This window comes from Peromyscus maniculatus, chromosome 16 (assembly GCF_049852395.1).
Source record: "Peromyscus maniculatus bairdii isolate BWxNUB_F1_BW_parent chromosome 16, HU_Pman_BW_mat_3.1, whole genome shotgun sequence".
Lineage (NCBI taxonomy): Eukaryota > Metazoa > Chordata > Mammalia > Rodentia > Cricetidae > Peromyscus > Peromyscus maniculatus.
Window position 1 is genome coordinate 4,161,967 of NC_134867.1, and position 18,024 is coordinate 4,179,990.

The 18,024-nt window shown below is 39.9% G+C and overlaps 1 protein-coding gene across 3 annotated transcripts in view; it reads left to right on the forward strand.

Annotated features, from left to right (window-relative positions):
- The first annotated feature begins 412 nt into the window (after positions 1-412).
- Positions 413-18,024, forward strand: part of Grik2 (glutamate ionotropic receptor kainate type subunit 2) — a 609,237-nt gene continuing 591,625 nt past the window's right edge. For all 3 annotated transcript variants that reach the window (XM_006983740.4, XM_016002308.3, XM_006983741.4), the window contains exons 1-2: positions 413-574; positions 5,755-6,154. In XM_006983740.4, coding sequence (XP_006983802.2) covers positions 6,040-6,154 — 115 coding nt within the window. In that variant the 5' untranslated portion in view covers positions 413-574; positions 5,755-6,039. The remainder of the gene's footprint in view (positions 575-5,754; positions 6,155-18,024) is intronic.

Below are 18,024 nucleotides of genomic sequence, written 5' to 3' on the forward strand. Positions count from 1 at the left end.
CAGAGAAGTCTTTTTGCCGTTGCCATGGTTTCGGAGCAGTATAAAAGCCGCCACCTAGAAGCAGACAGGTTAAGATTCCTTATACCCGATGTAGCTTCTCAGAGCCAAGCAATTTCCTTGGCTGTTTTGCCTTACCCACTATCGTTCAGAGCATCTTGGTGGCAGTTCCCCTATCCTTGGATGTGAATGTACTGGCAGGGGACGATATCAGGGCTGAGTGTTCGGGAAGCACTAGATGGTCAGCACCCGGAATTCTCTCACAGGAGGTCTTGAAATAAGGAGTGTGCGTTGCTCCGGGGTGGGCTTGGGAGCCCTGGAGCTAGTACCAGCTGGGGGAAAGAAGCGCGGCTCCTTTAAAGCAGGAGGCGAGGAACCCCCGCCAGGAGGCGTGTCTGTCTCCAGCGCCACCGCTGCGGCTCCGCGGTCGCGGTCTCCTCCGCCGCCGTCACTCCTGCTCGCGCTGGCGGCTGCGTGGCTGAGGCTCGGAGCCGGGGACATCCCGCTGGACCTCCTCCCGCCGTGGCTCCGAGGGGACTGCTCCAGTCCCTCCCCGCCCTCTTCACCCCAGCTCCAGGTAAGCTCTCGCTGGCGGTGGACCCTAACCCGGAGTTCATTCCCAAGGTGTTGGCTCTGGGTATGGAGGCGCCGAGGACCGCGGAGGAGCGCTGGCAGCCACGAGGAAAGGAAGAAGCCAAAGGCAGCTCGGCGGCAGAGTCCGTGCGCTCCAGGCACCTGCTGGATGCAGTCGCTTGGAGGGCTTTGTCCCATTCGCTGCAGCCAGTCTCCCGCAAGGATGCAAGTGGCTCATTTGACTGCAGGCGGGCTTGTATTCTCCACATAAAATATTTTAATAAGTGTATGTGTCAGGAAGTGGCCTCAACTACTGGGACTCATGCTCAAGGCAAAGAGAAGCACAGGCAAGAAGCTGTGTATCTGCGTGCAATAGCAACTCCTCATCCTTCTTTCGTTCACCAATCTTTGGATCGCCCTGATCCATATCTCTGGGCTGAGAAAGTAGAGATTATTTTAACTGAGGACAGTATTAAAAGCTTCTGAAAAAGAAAAGAAAAGAAAGAAAGAAAAAGAAAAAAAAATAACCGAAACTCTCAGGGCATCCCGTAGGGGTTAGGACTGGCTGCATCACCAAGGCGGATCATAAATGTTCAGAACTTTTAACCAACCACATTCCCTCGTATTTTTATCTTCAGGTGCATAGGAAGGAGTTGGGGGGGGGCGGCAGGGAGAGAGGGAGAGGGAGAGGGAGAGGGAGAGGGAGAGGGAGAGGGAGAGAGAGAGAGAGAGAGAGAGAGAGAGAGAGAGAGAGAGAGAGAGAGAGAGAGAGAGAGAGAGAGAGAACCGGAGCTACTAAGATAAAGATTTGGATTTAGAGGTTGGAGAGTATTAGAAACTACCTTCTGATAAGGAAAGGAACAGATTATCTTCTTATCATTTCTCCATCTTCACACTGTAAGTATTCTGTCATCAAAATTACCTATGGATTGATTCTCATGAGATATGAGTACTTCATTTGAATAAGTCTGCAGTTTAGTTGCTAGAAGATGTGCAATTATATTTCAATTTGTAATTGTTTTAGTTCCTTACTTTATAACTTTGTAGAACACATTCTCGCAGCAATCAAGTCAGCTAATCAAATCCCAGTGACCTTAGAAACTTACATGTTAAAGAAATTGAAGTAAACAGGGGAAGGTAAGACAGAAATAATGTAAGGCTGAACACCTATGTCTTTTCTTTTAAATTTAAATCCACTGAAGATTGTACATGCTGAATTTTAAAAAAGATCTTGACAGAAATAAATTGATTTGCTTCATTTCTTAATCAAGATACATTTTCAGCATCTGAATATTAATTAAAAGTGTAAGTATCATTAGCTACCAACATAGCAGAATGCTAGCAGAACAATTGATAATGTGTTTAGAATCCCAAAAAATAGTATAGTGATCATAGGGTAGATTGCGGGTGTGCAACAGTGTGGTTTCAACTGATCTCTGTCTCAGACTTTATTCTGTGGCCCCTTTAATGTCATGATTGAGCAAGCTGTTTATTTTAGCTAAACCTCAACACAATAGGCCACTTGCATGGAAAAATGCCTTGGGTGTTACTAGAAGATGAGTCTTCTCAAATGTCCCATAACAACCGGACAGCAATGTGAGGTCCAGTAGAAGCCTGTCACTTGTGTGAGAAAATTTAAAAGCACTACACATATGACATGGAAGAGCCTTTGAGACAGCTTTGAAATTCAGATTGTTCTAGAATATACATTTGCTGTTTCTAGCCAAAGGTATAGGAATTGTCTTTTAAAGGTTCTGCTATAAGGATTATTACACATTTGCTCATGCCCCAGCAGGTGGCAGCTAACTAGAATATGATTCATTTTCACCAGGAGACTAGGAAACTAAAATTGCTTCTCAAGTAATAGTGCCCAAGAATAAGAGGTCATTAGTGTCAGGTAATACAAAATGCAGTGAAAGATGAAGCTAGTGCCTTTTGTCATTCTCTTGTGGTTGTTGTAGGAACAAGCTTTGCATGAACGTGATATACATTTTCTCCCTTTATTAGTCACCATAGGCTTGGTAGTTTTTCATAACAGCCTTCTTTGGTATTTTAAGGCTTTCTTCTAGACACAGCTTCTCTCTGTGTGAGCATATATGTGTGTGCTGGCAGTTTTTCATCTCTGCTTTGACCTTGGAACCCTCACAGCTTTAGCTCCTAGCAATAAAGATTGCCATGTGGTTGAAATAACTGCACAGCAAATGAATCTATAGGACAAAGCACACAATTTTCACTACTTTTAAATATAAATATTCACTGGAAACCTAAATAAAGTATTTCTTTTCATTTTCTATTAAGAAATAAGCAAATATAGAACTGGCACAATTAATTTAAGATAATTAAATGTGATCAGTAAAATACTTAATAACCATTAATACTCAGAACTTTAATTATAGTGTCAGTATTAAGGAGTTCTTGCAATAACTTCAAAATATCGATATAACAAACAAGGCATCCTCTACATCACCTCATCATTTTATTGTGTTTGAAAGGTAAATTACTGATTTGTTGCTCTTGTTCTGAAGAGTGAAGCTTAATAAGGAAAGGATGGAATTAATCTGTTTTCCCTCCTAGCAGATGGAAATCTGGAGGTGGGCAATTAAACGTGATAACTAATTGTACATTTCAGAAATGTCTTACGCCACTGAATCTGAATATTGACAGCATGTTTCAACATTCCAAATTTTTCCATGCTAATTTTTTTGTATGAGGAAACAAGTTCTTTAGTCCTCTTGAGGGGCCTCACAGTGAGTGTTAGTGGCTTTTGTAGTAATATGCACTGGAAAGCAATCACTGTTTGTGTATCTCAGGTATGTTAAACAATCCATTACTCACATTGAAAAATACACTCAACACAGTTCACAAAATTAATTTCTTGACTATGTGTTCTTCAATGATGCAAACTACTCGTCTCTATAATGGAAATGTGCATACTGTCATTTCATATGGCATATATTATCCATTCATTTTACCATTTTCAATATCAGACCAATTCCATGTGCAAAACGCTGTCCGAGGTCCTGAAAAGGGCTGTTCCTGGTATTGAAGAAGTCCACTTGGACAGGTGGAACTGCTGTTATGTTAAAGCTTTTCAACTTAGTTGTTGGATGTAAATGAAACAATTGAAGATATGTGTAAAGCTGGTTCTTTGGAGACCACTTAGTAGTAAAGAAACTTTGTTAGAGCTTACTTTTTTTATTACAGTTTATTTTGTGTGAATTTTATGAACCCAAAGCGAAAAGCTTTCACTTTCCCACTAGACATCCAGCAATGATGCCACATAAGTAGTTGAGAATGCTGGGTGTAAGTAGAAAAATGACAAATGCTATGAAAAATCCTGTTATGCTGAAACAAGTTGTGAACAAGAAATTGTGGTACAGTGTGTTTACTCTGGTTCCACGAAACGCCAGCCACATTGCAAAATATTGCAGAAATTTGATTAGTCACAACAGAACATGTTATTTTCAGGTAGTTGATATCAATTATATTGGGAAATGAAAACAACCAAGAATATGTGTTTTCCACTGGCTCTCATTATTTTCTCTGCGAGGGTGAAGAAGAAGAAAAATGAACAAATAGAATGGAATAAATGAGACAGCAAGACAAGACAGGACATGTTGGTCTTTAACATATTTTATAAGTGATGTTTCAAACATGGACTGAAGGAGTCGCTAGATACCCTTGGTTTCAGCACTAGATGTTCCTTTTAAAGTGCTCAAATAGTGGAATTGTTTGACGGGATTGCCTGCTAGATTGCCGAACTAGCTATTCATGATACTTATTTTTATCACTGCAGTTATGCCTCCATCTTAAAAAAAATCAATGTCTCTTAGTACATTTGAAAATGTAGAGTTTTTCAATCAGCATTTTTAAATAATATCTTAAGAAAATGTAGATAGTAAAAAATCACTATGATGTAATGACTATATTTTGGTATCTTCTTGCTACTTAGAAACAGCATAACCATAGTAATTTAAGAACTTAAACAGTACTTATATCACTCCATTAAAATTAGGTAGCCTTCAATATGATGCAATAATACAACTTTTATAAGGTCTAACTTATGCCCTATTTGTTGATAATGAACAGAGATTAATAGTAAAACTCGAGTTCAACAATTTGCCCTTTGCACTTCTTAATAAGGTGACAATGTCATCGATGGTGTCATTATTGCTTTTCTTATTATCTCTTCCTACTAATATAAATGGCAGTAGTGGATCTTGGAATAACCATATTCCTTGTGAAGTATATTGCCTATTTCAACAAAATTTTTATATTAAAAGTGTACATTTCTGTACTTTTAACTTGAATAAATTTCTACTTGTGAAAGTCCAGAGAAAAGATGAGTTTAAATATTGCCATCAGAAAAATAGCTGGTGACAAGATTTTTTTAGACAAAACTATGATCTCATATTACATTTTAAAAGGAAAAATAATTTTCAAAAAAGATAAAATGTGGACACAAAGCCTCTGGAATCTGTTGCTGCAGCTCAAAGACCATTGTCTTTGTATAGGATTATTTCAGGTGTGATAAGTGAGTTGGAAAAATGATTCCTTCATTTCCCCCAAAAGTCCACCTGAAGAAATATCTCTTTACTAATCAAAGAATATGTCACTCCAGTTTTTAAAGAGTACAAACAGCTCTCCAATTGTATTGCACTGGGTATTTATTCTTTTCTACTTAGATTTAAAAGCTATAAGACTCCCCCAGCTTAACATAAATTAGATTGACACCACAGTTCGCTGTTTTAGAGCATTCCCTTTTTAAAAATACAACTCCTAGACAAAGTGACTTTGACTTAGCTAGTCAATTATTAAAATTCATCAACTGATTGTAAGAGGTGTGCTTGCATACACCAGGCACTTTCTGCAGCTTCTTACTGAAAATCAAAGCAATTTTCATTGCATCACGTAAATAAATCTTTTTTTGCTACTCAAGGCGAGCTATCAGAACGGTTGCATAATATATATTGGGAAGCTCAGTGGCAGGAAGCAGCTATCTCAATTTTTCTCACTTTATCTTGGCTTAACGTCAGAAGCTGTGCAGCAGTGCAGTGGAATAAGGGCCTGGCAAAACCCTTGCCAGCAAAGCGCCCTTTGTGTTGGGACTGTGGCTGGCTTTCGACACCTAGTCGTTGCAGGGCTGGACTTCCTATTGATTTTCCTCTTCTTGTGCTCTCCCAGGCTCGCGTGGCCGGACATTGTGCTTGCTGGATTTCTCCCGGATGCTCCCAGACTAACATGGATGTCCCACCATCCCTTGCAGTGGAAGCTTGCTCCTTGGCGCAGTGAGTGAAGAACATGCAGCGACTGCTAATGGGTTTGGGAAGCGGAGACTCCTTCCTCTTTCTGTGACCATGCCGTGATTGTGTCTGCGGCCACTACTCACGCATCCTCCTTCTCGTGCAAGCCCGGAGCCTAACGCTAGATCGGGGAAGTGGGTGCCGCGCGCGCAGGCACAGAAACATCATGAAGATTATTTCCCCGTTTCTAAGTAATCTAGTCATCAGTCGCTCCATTAAAGTCCTGCTCTGCTTACTGTGGATCGGATATTCGCAAGGAACCACACATGTGTTAAGATTCGGTAAGATTCCCGGCATCTCACCACCGCCGGTGTGGGCTCCGAGGCGCCGGATGTAAACAGGCAGTTGCTCTGCTTGGCGTGGGCTTGCCGCTTCCAGACCTGCTCCCTCCCGGGTTTTAAAGACCGCCCCCTGCTTTCATTTATCCTCTCTATTTATCTTCATTTTATTTTGGGCCCCGAGAGGGTGAAGGAGGTGCTAGTTCCTGGTACTACTGGCCGATATACCGCCTCACCGTAGCCCACCCCGGGGACAGCGGAGATGGGGGCACGGCAAGCCTAGGATGCTTTGGTCTCCCTGGGAACCTTCCCGCTGTCTGGGTGGCTCGGTCTGAGCCAAAGTGAGCGCTAGGGCTGGCAAAACTGCCGCTAGTGCTACTGATGAGTTAATGTCTGGTAACTCTTCCATGAGTTGCATCTGTCCGCTTCTGCCCAAGACCTGCCTAGGTCCTCACTTGCAAACCTAAGGCACCAGCCCTTCTGATTTCTTCTGTAAGAGAAGCTTATTGTTCAATTTAATCTCTTTTTCTTTCCTTGGTGCTCTTTCTTATATGCAGAGCTTTAGGAAATAGTGCTGTATAATTGAAAGCTTTATTTACTAGTAGGAAGATGTCACTCAGTGCAGCGAAACAGCGATCCTGCCAGGCTAATTGTTTTGTTCTTTAACTTGCTGAATTCTTTTACAGCTTTACCCCTCTCTCCCCTTGCACAGAGCCCCAATCTAATAGATAAGGCATGGTAGTAACTGGAAGCAGGGGCGGAGGGAGGAGGGGAGCTGAGAGTGGGGTTCTGAGTGCATCTTTGTTTTACTCTGACGTGGATAAAAGATCCTAGGTAGTTACATTTGAGAAGGATTTATCGTTTTCCCAAGAATCTAGGCTTCTTTCTTGAAGGAAAAATCTAAATGTGGGCTTCCAGTAAAGTCACTAGTCAGGAAGTCTGCTTGAAGGAAATGAAGTGTAGGAAATGCCCAGCTGCTCTGGATGACCAACAGGGATGTTTTTAGTGAGCTCAGAACTCATCAAGGAAAGTTCCCTGAAGAAGGGCATTGCAAAAGAGGAAAAAGTGAACAGGGCTTGAGTGCCCACTCTGTGCCAGCTCAAAGGGGATCTTAACCAGAGAGGGTAGGGAGCATAAATACAGGGCATGTATCTTTGAAATAAAAGTAGACACGTTAGGTTTTCTGTCTGATATACAGCAGAGGTTGCCTGTCTCTTCTGTAACACTAGCAGCATTTCATATTTTTTCCAAATCATCTTTCTCTAGTGCTAAAATTCACTGTCTTCCCCAAGCTTTGTGGAAATAAAGTAGAAATGCTTTTAAGTATATTTGAAAAGGTAACCCCTCCCCATATGCCATTTAGAGTCAAGAAGACTGGTAATAGCATGAGATAATAGAGTATAACTAGATCTGGCTTGAGTATTTTCCTGCTTTCTTCAGTCTTTAGATGGTACTTAAGCATGTTGCTCTTAGCAACAAGCATCCACTGGAATGCCTGCTTCTTTAGAGAGGATTAAAGAAGTCCCTATATTCCTGGGAACCGTGTGTGAAGATATGCATGATATGTGTGTCACAACAATTTGTTCACTAGCATGGGAAGTGCTATACTATGGAATCCCCCGCCCCCAATTTTTTTTTAATTCAAAGTACTTAAACGGTCTTGTATATCTTCTCATGTGTTTGTGAATGAGTATGCTTTGGTAAGAATGTACATGACTGGGGGAAGGATGAATAGAGGCCTGAAAACTGCCACTAATACTCTCAAGACTTAATTATTGCTGCTCTGGTCTTGCAGCACAATATTTGCTGAATCATTAGATTGTTACATTTGCTGATCATTTCATATCTTCATATTAAAAGTCTTGATGTCTGTGGCAGTGTAGCAGCTTTCCAAAAGAGCACAAACACGAGAGCCTAGGTTCTTTGTGAAAGCTATTAATCCTTCTAAAATGTAACACACACACACACACACACACACACACACACACACACACACACGGAGTTTTCCTAGACAAACTCTAAAAATGTCCTTAAGAAATTGGGCACTAGGTGAAGATCTCCAAACCAGTCCCTTCACACCCTAGACCAACATTCTACTTTGTAGATGATCTGTGTTTTTCTTCTACATTAGCATCAAATGTCTTCTACCTGGAGATACATGTTCTCTAAATCTGACCTCACCCACCAGGAAGGATTGGGTATAGTTGTAATCATTGGAACATTTCCCTGTTGAGACTATTTTGATGCAGTTGTGGGAGTTTTATTTTCTTCCGGGGTAAAAAGTACTGAGTGGATTGGATGGCTTGTTAAGTGCCTATACATACCTCTTGAAAATGTTTATTTTAAACTTTGGCTCTAAAGTTAAATCATCGCTGGCCTCCTGCCCTGGGAGGAAAGGGTTGGAATTGTTGTTGGGCAGCTGTCCTTGGGCAGTGGCAGACAGTTAGGTGTGGGTGAAAGCCACCTCCTTGCCTCAGGTCTATTGCAGGAGGCAGCTTAGAGTGAGGCTACACAGTCTGTCCCAGAAAAAGGCCTCTGGCTGCTCGCTTCTGCTTGGAGCTATGGCAACCTTGAAGATGGCTTGAGGCCACCCTAGATCCTCTTTCCCCAACTGATGATGAAAATTCACCCTCATAAGCTCTGTGCTGTTCTCCCTGCTCCCAATGGACTTGACCCTTCCTCTTCCTATCACCTCCTGGAAAGTCAGGCTTCCCCACAGGTCAAGGTGTCTTGACCCTGGAGTAACTTCCTTTCCCTGCCTATCAATTTCTGCCCTCTTTATGACAGCATCTCCCTCATGCTTTTCTCTCCCTGGCCCCAAACCATAGAGCTGCACTGGTGTGCTAGGGCTTGGGGTGGGGGTTGCGCTGTTGCTACCTCCAGCTTTGCCACAGCGACTTTCTAGTACCGAGGAAAACTTGGCAGCAGCACCCAGGAGCACCCCTATATGCCAGGCCAGGCCAGGCTTGGGGCACTTTGCACGGTGTTAGTAGATGCTAGGCAAATCACTCTGCAGCGCTGATCCCTGGGCACTTTCCCAAAGCTGTAAGGCCACATGAGGTAGTGAGGGAGGGGACCCAAGTGTTGGCTAGGTGATACCTATTGGCCAGTGGGGCTGAGAGACCCTGGCCATAGCGGTCTTTTATCTTGGATCCTGGCTGTTTCATTACCTCGGAGCCTGAGACACAACTTTGCTTCTTTAGAAGCAAAACACACCTCGAGGGGGTGTGTTTCCAGGGGTAAATTGTGTTGCTGAAAGTTGGACCCAGGGCCCAGGTCAGATCAGATATCTGCAGCTTGCTGGTTTGGGCAGAAAGCCTACCACTACCCCCAGACTTTTCCCCAGACCTTGCAACAGCGGCTACACTTCAGTGCCCAGCCATATGGAAATGAGATACCTTTGTTCCTATGCATCTGCATCTGAGAGTGGGCCATTCGGATGCCCAAGTGGGTGTGGTCCTCAGAGTGAGGTGCTGGAGCTACATACGGTTCTGCTTAAGATGTTTCTTCTATTACTTAAGCCGGTCCTTCTCTTCCGGCTGCTTCTGATCTGCTCTGTCCCCAGTCCCCCCAGAGAGGCAGCAGCGAACTGGCTTCATTTCTGCCCTGGTTGACCTCTCTGGGTTCTGGCTTGTTTACGTATACTTTTTATTGTCACCACATCCCAAACTGCTACCCTCTCTTTGAACTTGAGGTCCCATTATTCAGTCTTGACCGGAATTGCCATTTAGGACGCTGAGAGCACAGACGTCAACCAAAACTTGGAAACACAGCCCTTTCCAACAAGCTGAGCAAATGCTCTGGCACTTCTTACTACGTGACGCTTTTGACTAATTTTTTTTTTTCTTTCTTAAGCCAGTCCGCGAAGCGTTTTTGTTTAAAAGTTTCCGAGTTTAGGTCTTCCTTTCCAGATGCGCTGTGTTTTTTCTTGGCACTACACGTCAGCCAGCCGCCATCCACTGCCCCAGCTTCGCATACCTGGTGCCTAAACCCTAGGTGAAGGCACAGCCAGGAGCAGCCCACTAGATAAAAATCCACACCTTGGAGGGAATGAGACTGGTTCTTGTGGAAATTTTCCTGTACTCCCAGAGACAAGGCTTCCTGGCAGATGCACTACACCATCCAGGAACTGAGTGCAGTGACTGAGAGCTGGGAAGCTGCCACTCTCCACAAGTTCTTTGAAAGAGATTTTTCTTCCTTTAGGAGGTAAAGTGGGAGGGAAGGAGGAGTGGCCTTATGTCTAGGAGCTTGAAAACCGACTCTTGGGAGAGGGGATGGGAGTGATTGCAGCCAGTAGCTCTGAAAAAGATAAAACTTGCTCACCTGAGCTCTGGATAGCAGGAGAGGGAAATCTGCTACAATCGCCAACTAGGGTGCGTTTTATAAAGATCCGTTTTTCTGATAAGTCCTAGCTTAGTTTTAAAGCGTCAAAGAATAACTTGATGTGATCCATCAAGGGAGGCACAATCACTTCAGAAAATGACTTTGAAAAATGATCTTTCTGTTCTCTGGAAATGGTTCTCCACCCAGTCACATGGAACTAAATTGTGTTTTCTGTCTTTGCAAAGTTGTCTTTCAGAAGTGAACAAGGGTTTATACATCAATGGACATTTCTTCAGCAAAGTTTGTCTTCTGGTTCAGTCTAAGTGATCAGCAAAGTGTGTTCATTCCCCGATTCTGTAATGACACTTTTTCAACATTTACTTTTCAAGGGAAGTTAATGCAAATTGCTTTCACACAAAGGGTGAAAATACTATAGATCGGTGGTTCTCAAACTTCGATCCTTTAATATAGTTCCTCATGCTGTGATGATGCCAACCATAAAATGCTACTTCATAAGTGTAATTTTGCTACTGTTATGAAATAATATTTTGCTACTGTTATGAAATAATATTTTTGGAGATAGAGGTTTGCCAAAGGGGTCATGACCCACAGGGTGAGAACTACTACTATAGATGAATGCTGATACAGTATTGATTATCAGAACTTTTCAAATCTATTCCCCAGATTATAAAGTGTTGTCTGTGATAAAAAATGACATAATCTCTTGTGGTATTTAGTTATAATTTCTGATAAACAAAATGCTTTTCTCGTTTGTGGTACAATTTAATATTTATGTGGATAAGTGAATTCCTGTGTTTAGGATTTTACTCTGCTACTGTAGCCTCAATTCTACATATATCTTGAAAATCGTAACACCCATTTTTACACATACAGTCAAATATAGTCTAGTGTCTTTCAAATGTATAGAACTATAAATTATTATATGCTGCATGCATAGTACTTGGGGTGTACAGATCTTTTTCCTAAAGTGGCACCGTGTGTTGGGAGGCAGGTGTTGCGTGATTATTTTGAGTGGTGAAGATTTATCTTCTAAGGGCTTTCATTTCGTAGTCCACTTATCGAAGTATTAAAAGTGCTTTGAATGAATCTTAAATTCTAACTCTTAGCATGAAAGGGAAGGTCAAAAGTCCCCCTGACAGGAAGGCAGTAGGTGCAAACCGTCATTATTGATGAGTTTAGAATCAACACTGGAGAGGTAGACTTCCATCTGATAACGTCATAGGGCTTCCTGTTTTTCTTTGCTGCTTCTGCTGACAATTGTGTAAGGTAATTAAATTGGCTGATTGAAGTCACAGTGGTCATGGGGCGATAAAGACCATTTGGATTTAATGGAATTTAAAACAACAGAGCACTGAACACAACTCTTACCGAACAAGAATTTTAATGGCCCATTCAGGGTGCTGACTAAATAGAAAACCCTTAACAAGTTTAATTGAAAGGGCAAGGCAGATTAGCACTATATAGTCTTTATGGTTGAAGATTGGGGAATTAAAATTATCCCTTTAAAAGACTCATTAATGCATTATCAAGATTTAATGTAGGTTAAATAAGTCTTCCTTAGACCTTCATCATGTACTGTGAACCTAGGTTTAGGACCAAGTTTCAATAAAGAAATATTTTTAAGATGACTTAATAAATGGAATTACAGGTCTCTCTCATCTCAAAAGCTAAGAACATTTTAATTTTTTGGAGTATATAGAGCATGTAAAAACTAAGTTTCTAGAATAAATCTTTCATTTGTTGTAACTGTAAAACAAAACAAAGCAAGCAAACCAGTGTGATTTCTCCTTGTAAGTTTTGATGGGGTCATTTTTTCCCCTTAGAAACAAAGCTTGTTTGTCGTAGCAAAGCTAGAGCTAGCAAAGGAAGCTTTTCTTTCTGCGGTTTCTCCACAGTGACAATAACAGATATTGGTTCCTCTTGTTTTGTTTTTGAAATACTGACATTTGTCTTCAGGAAGCATTTGCACTCTGTTTAACACTTTAGTAACTAAAGTGTTTAGTTTAGTGCCTTTGTATGCTTCTCCCTACCCCAGTTCTGAAGGAACAGTTTCTCACTTTGGAAAATTACAGGCATGGTCAGATTCAAGATTAAATCAAGATTCTGTCTTTTGGCGTCTTGTGGGCTTACTCATTCCTCTTGTCTTATGTTACCTAGAATTGCCTACTCAAGGTTGCCAATTCCTTTGATATTTCCAGAGAAACGTAAAAATCTCAAATTTCATGTGAAAGGATCCAAAATTTTAATTGTACACATGTTTGAAAATTGTTTTGAAAATCTGAATTGGACAAATCCCAACCATGTAGCAAGTAGGATAGGTCCCCAAAGTCACCTGCTTTCATTCCCCAGCATATCTCATATTATTCAGGTTCTCTAAGGCTCACCTGATTTTCTCAATGATATATAAGTAGAGAAACATATCTACCTTTTGGCTTACATCTGTAACAGCAAACAATAGCTACTCTGATAAAAAAAAAATCAATCTTAGTAATGTGAGTAGGTGGTGAGAGAAGACCTACTAAGCCTTCCTTTCAGATTTTATTTTTTTAAATTTTGCATTTGAGTACTGAAGATTTTGTTCAATGATGGTAGTGCTCAAACTTAATTTTGTTCTTAGGCTTATTTTTATTGATTGATTTAAACCATTTATTCTTCAATTAAAAATTGAACAGTTGCTCGTATATTTTGTAGAGAGCCAGGTTACTCTAGCCAGCAAGACCATGTGTGAAAATCTGAAAAAAACTGTCTGAGAAAATTTTGTCTTTCACACAGTTTCCTTCCTGATATATATAATTTGATTAGTCCTTTTTGACTAAGCATTTGCTGTCTCATATGGCCTCGTTTGAACAGAAGTATATTCTGGAAGAGAAGGTACATAGTCCCAAGACTGTGGCGTTAGGGTGAATTTATTAGATCAACTGGTCCAGTGTGTGGCAGAGATGCTCAGACACCAGAAATCCTGGGTGTCTAGGGGAGGAGCACTAACAGGAATTGGAGTCTGAGAAAGGACAGCACTAAATTACATGATTTCTGGATTCACTACCACATACCTTAGAGTTTTGCAAATTTTTTTAAATCCAAATCTTTGAGCATATGCGATTATCTTAAATAAGGTGTCAATGATAGACATATTTTCTTCAAATCATGAAAAAAAAAACCTTTAATGCTTTCCACCTTTAAAAAACTCAGCCAGTTTAGCTTCCACCATTGAATTAAGCGAGTATTTGGAAGGTATTGCTTCTAGTTTTCATTTCTAACTTTAGCTCACCTTTCTTCTATGCTCTGGGGACAAAGCTTATTTTAAATGTTAAACTAAACAAGGCAGATATTAAAGAAAGCTTCCTCTGTTGAAGTTCCAGCATATTCATAGATATTTGGTTTCTGGGATGTTGGCTTTTTTGATCTTTCTTTTTACTTACTAAAGTCTCTGCACCTGTACGATGTAGCAGCTCCTCATATGTTCAAGCCCTTCCTTCTCTAGAGTGAAGAAATGAAAGGTGAGCTCTCAAGATGAATGAAAGCTATAGGACCCCAAGTTATCTGAAGCAAGCAGACTTCAGAGATCAGGTTTGGTGTTATAAGTTTAGAGATGAATCCACAGAACAGTTAAGCAGTCTGCTCATGGTCTGTCAGGCTTTTGAGCAGGCTGGTGATGCTTTCCCTGAATTACTCCATTTTCATCGTGTAATCTCTATCTCCCCCTGCTTTGCATCAGTTGGAGGGAAATCAGTGGATTGCACAAGATAACTAAGGTAGACATTTGTATACCTAGTTGCCCACCGTTCCTTCACAGAACATTCTAATAGGTTATTAACTTTTGTAGCTTTTTTCATACCTGCTTTTGCCCCCCTTTTCCCAGTGTTTAAAACTTTTGTCACATCTATTCATTCAGCAAACAGTGTTAGGCGATTAAGAAATAGGATTTGAAGACTGGTGTTCTAACTTCAAGGATTTGTTACTGTACAATTAAAGAGAAAAAGTATGTGAATATTATAAACCATTAACACAATGCATATATTAGAATATCCTTAAAAGGAAGTTATTATGCACTTGAATTTTTATAGTAGTTGAGACTTCTGTTGGGGCCTAACAAACATATATAGAAAAGAGGATTGGAAAATGAGGAAGAATTCCCATGAGAGACAGAATTTAAGTATGAATTAAAAGGTAAGCTTTATGAGAGTTAATGGACAGGCTCTATGGTGACATAAATATGATACTAATTTGTGGAGCTTTGTATCTGGGTTCCAGGATTTGAACACATGTGTAGGTCCTGGAAAGCCACTATATCTGAGGCAACAAGCTGTCAAATGATTTCTTTTGTATTTTGGCCTGTTCCTAGCCAAGATAAAAAACAAAAACAAAAACAAAACAAAACAAAAAAACTAGTGGGTTATCTTTGACTATATGCCTGAAATGGACACAAGGACCAACACTTGTCCTTTATTGTTGGAATCTTTAAGAAACTATGTGATTGGGGTATGTTTCAGTGGTAGAGTGCCTACCTAGTATATGCAAGGGAATGAAACTCTAGTACTGGAGGAAAAAGTTCTTGATCTGCAATTGCAGATTCCATTAGCCACGATCTCCAGATAAACAGGAGCTACTTAGGGAGGGTGATCTGTTTTCCCTATTAGTTAAATGTGAACTTCATCACAGGGCATCTTCAGAGTCACACCCAGAATGTTTGACCAAATGCCTGGTAAGCGGCAGTCCAATCAAATTAGGACATAAAAGAACCCAATACGATAGGAAGTAAGGGCCGCTTCATCAGCAGGTGACCAGAACAGGTGTGATAGCCAGGAAGTGTATCAGTTAATCTGGAGGAAAGTGCACCAAAGGGCAATTTAAGAGTATTATTTGCTTCTTTGAAAGATGTAATCAACTGTCTGCAGGGAATCTCAGTATTTTATACCTTGTTCTAAGACAGCTCTAGTACTTGAAATATTTATTTATGTCTGTGTATATAATTATATATATATCATTATGTGCATAGTTTGTGCTAATCCACAAATATTTTAGGTGAGAATTTAAGATAATATTAAAATATTTCAGTGGAATAGGTTATTAATATATTATAACTATACATGAACTCAAGAGCTTGGTAGTCTAAGTTTTACTCTTATGGCAGTCATAAATTAGGAAAGATAATTAAATCTCCTTTCTGGAGAATGCTTATTACTTTCCATCTGTTAAACTTCAAGTGTGCATGAATTAATAGGGGAATGCATAGAGCTTCACATTTCTTGTCTGTAAAGGTTTCACTTTAATTGAAATTATATTAGTGATTTAGTATATACATGTGAAATAAAGTACTCTATGTTATCACTCATGAACTTTTTGTTCAATTTCTTAAAACTGTGACTAAATCTTTAAGGTAATATAATTTTCTAAATTAATCTTGGTAATCCTTCTTTAAATGCACCAGAATCTATTACAAACAACCAGAAAATGCTTTCTTGAGCAACAGAATAAATTTCTTTCTGGTTGATTAGTTTTATGGAAGGGAAGGTCCATAGCTCCTCTTTCATTTTTTCATATCAGCACTTTAACTGCTCTTCTCAAATATTCAGAAAGTGAGTATGAAGCAAAGCAAACTACAATCAAAGAGATTATGCTGAGCCAGGTAGCTCAAGGCTTTTTTCTTCTTCGCAAGAACACGCACATACAAACCATTTCTGAAAGGCCATGCTTTATTTTTCACTTTGGTATGTAACAGAGTAGTTTTACTCAGTGCTCCAAGTGTGCTGGTGACTGTGTTTGGGCCGTTTATGATGATTCAGTAAGGCTTCAAACATTCTAATGTGCTACAGTTGTTTGAGTTGGATAAGAGAACCTGTTCTATGGTTACACTGACTGCTTCAAGAAGGAGCTGTCCTAGGAAGTATTTCAGGACTCCACCTTTGGTTTTTTGGTTTTTCTTTGTGAACAGACTGTGGGGTTGCCTTACACAACTAGCCTCTCCGTTGTTTCCTAGGACTGTTCTGCGACACTATGATTTATCTTTTTAAAGGTCTAATCTAGAGTTGGGGAATGAGCATAGACGAGGGTAGGGACAAACGAATGAGTGGTGAGAAATACAAGTCCTGTCTACAAATGTTACATGATCAAGAATCATTAAACCGTTTGGAAAATAAAATGAAAATGAATTGCTTATGATATTATATATAGAAAATTTTATTTTTATTTAAAGCTGTTAAGGATATTGAGATTTTATTTATTAATTTATTTGTTTTATGTTTGTGGGCTTTCTTTCTTCCTTTTTTCTTTTCTTTTTTTTTTTTTTTTGAGACATGGTCTCACTAAATCACCAGACTGGATGACCTGGGTCAAGCTGGTCTCTAACTCTTGGAGATCCATCAGCCTTTGCCTCCCAAGTGATGGGATTAAAGGCATATGCCACCATGATACAGCAAACATTGAGTTTTTAAATGTTTAGTTTGCAAAAATGTTAGAGGCAGTCTTGAGTGTTTTTTTTTTAAAGTTAAAGTGGAAACAGACTGGTTTAGTATTATAAAATACATTTAATGTTAAGTGTATACCTAGGTTTTCTTTTTAAGTTGTTTCATTAATCTTTGGATCTTCTAGATTTATATGTTTTTATTTAATTCCACATATCAACTACATGTAAAGATTTGAGCGAAGTTTTATTTTCTTCAAAAGATAGATTTTAAACAGGTGTTATGCCACATAAACTCAAGCATCGATTGGACAGTTCTTTGGTTGAATAGTTCTCAAACTTCTTTTTTTCACATTACAAGGGAAGAGGCTTTAAATAATTTAAATTCTCAATTCCCAAAGATGAAGATCCTGTAGTTGAAAATGATTCACTTATTCATGGACTTGGGGCATTTTTATATTTTTTCTTTAGTTTCTTTCAACAGTATTTTATAGTTTGCAGTGTTAAAATTCTTTACATTTTTGGTTATATTTATTTCTCATTATTTTATGAGAATTTCATAGTTTTATGATGTAGGTCCTTCCTTCTTTCCCTCCCTCCCTCCCCCCCTCCCTCCCTCCCTCCCTCCCTCCCTCCCTCCCTCCCTCCCTCCCTCCCTCCCTCCCTCCCTCCCTCCCTCCCTCGCTTCCTTTATGTAACAGAACAAAATAAAACTTCTCCAGGAAGGTTGAGAATAATTTTCTGAATTGGATGGTCCTGGGTTTTGTAATGTCTAACTTACTTCCTCTGCATTTATAGTGGACAGGATTTGGATTGACAGTTGATAGTTATGTCTAAATTATGCAAAATAATGAGTCAGCTTGGTAGATAACGGCTGGGGATTGGATATTATTTCACTCACAGAAGACAGTGTTGTGCTGTCAGCAGGCTTCTGAAGGGACGACTCATTCTTTAAACCTGAGCACATGGAATATTCATACATACTAACATCATAGCCCAAAGGGATCTTAAACAGGTGTTGTTTTATAAATATTGTCTAAGATGATGTATGGTTGTGGGACCTTTTTCTTTTCAATTTTCCACTAAAGAAGACTGTAATAAGTACTTGCTAACTTTTACCTTAGAAAAC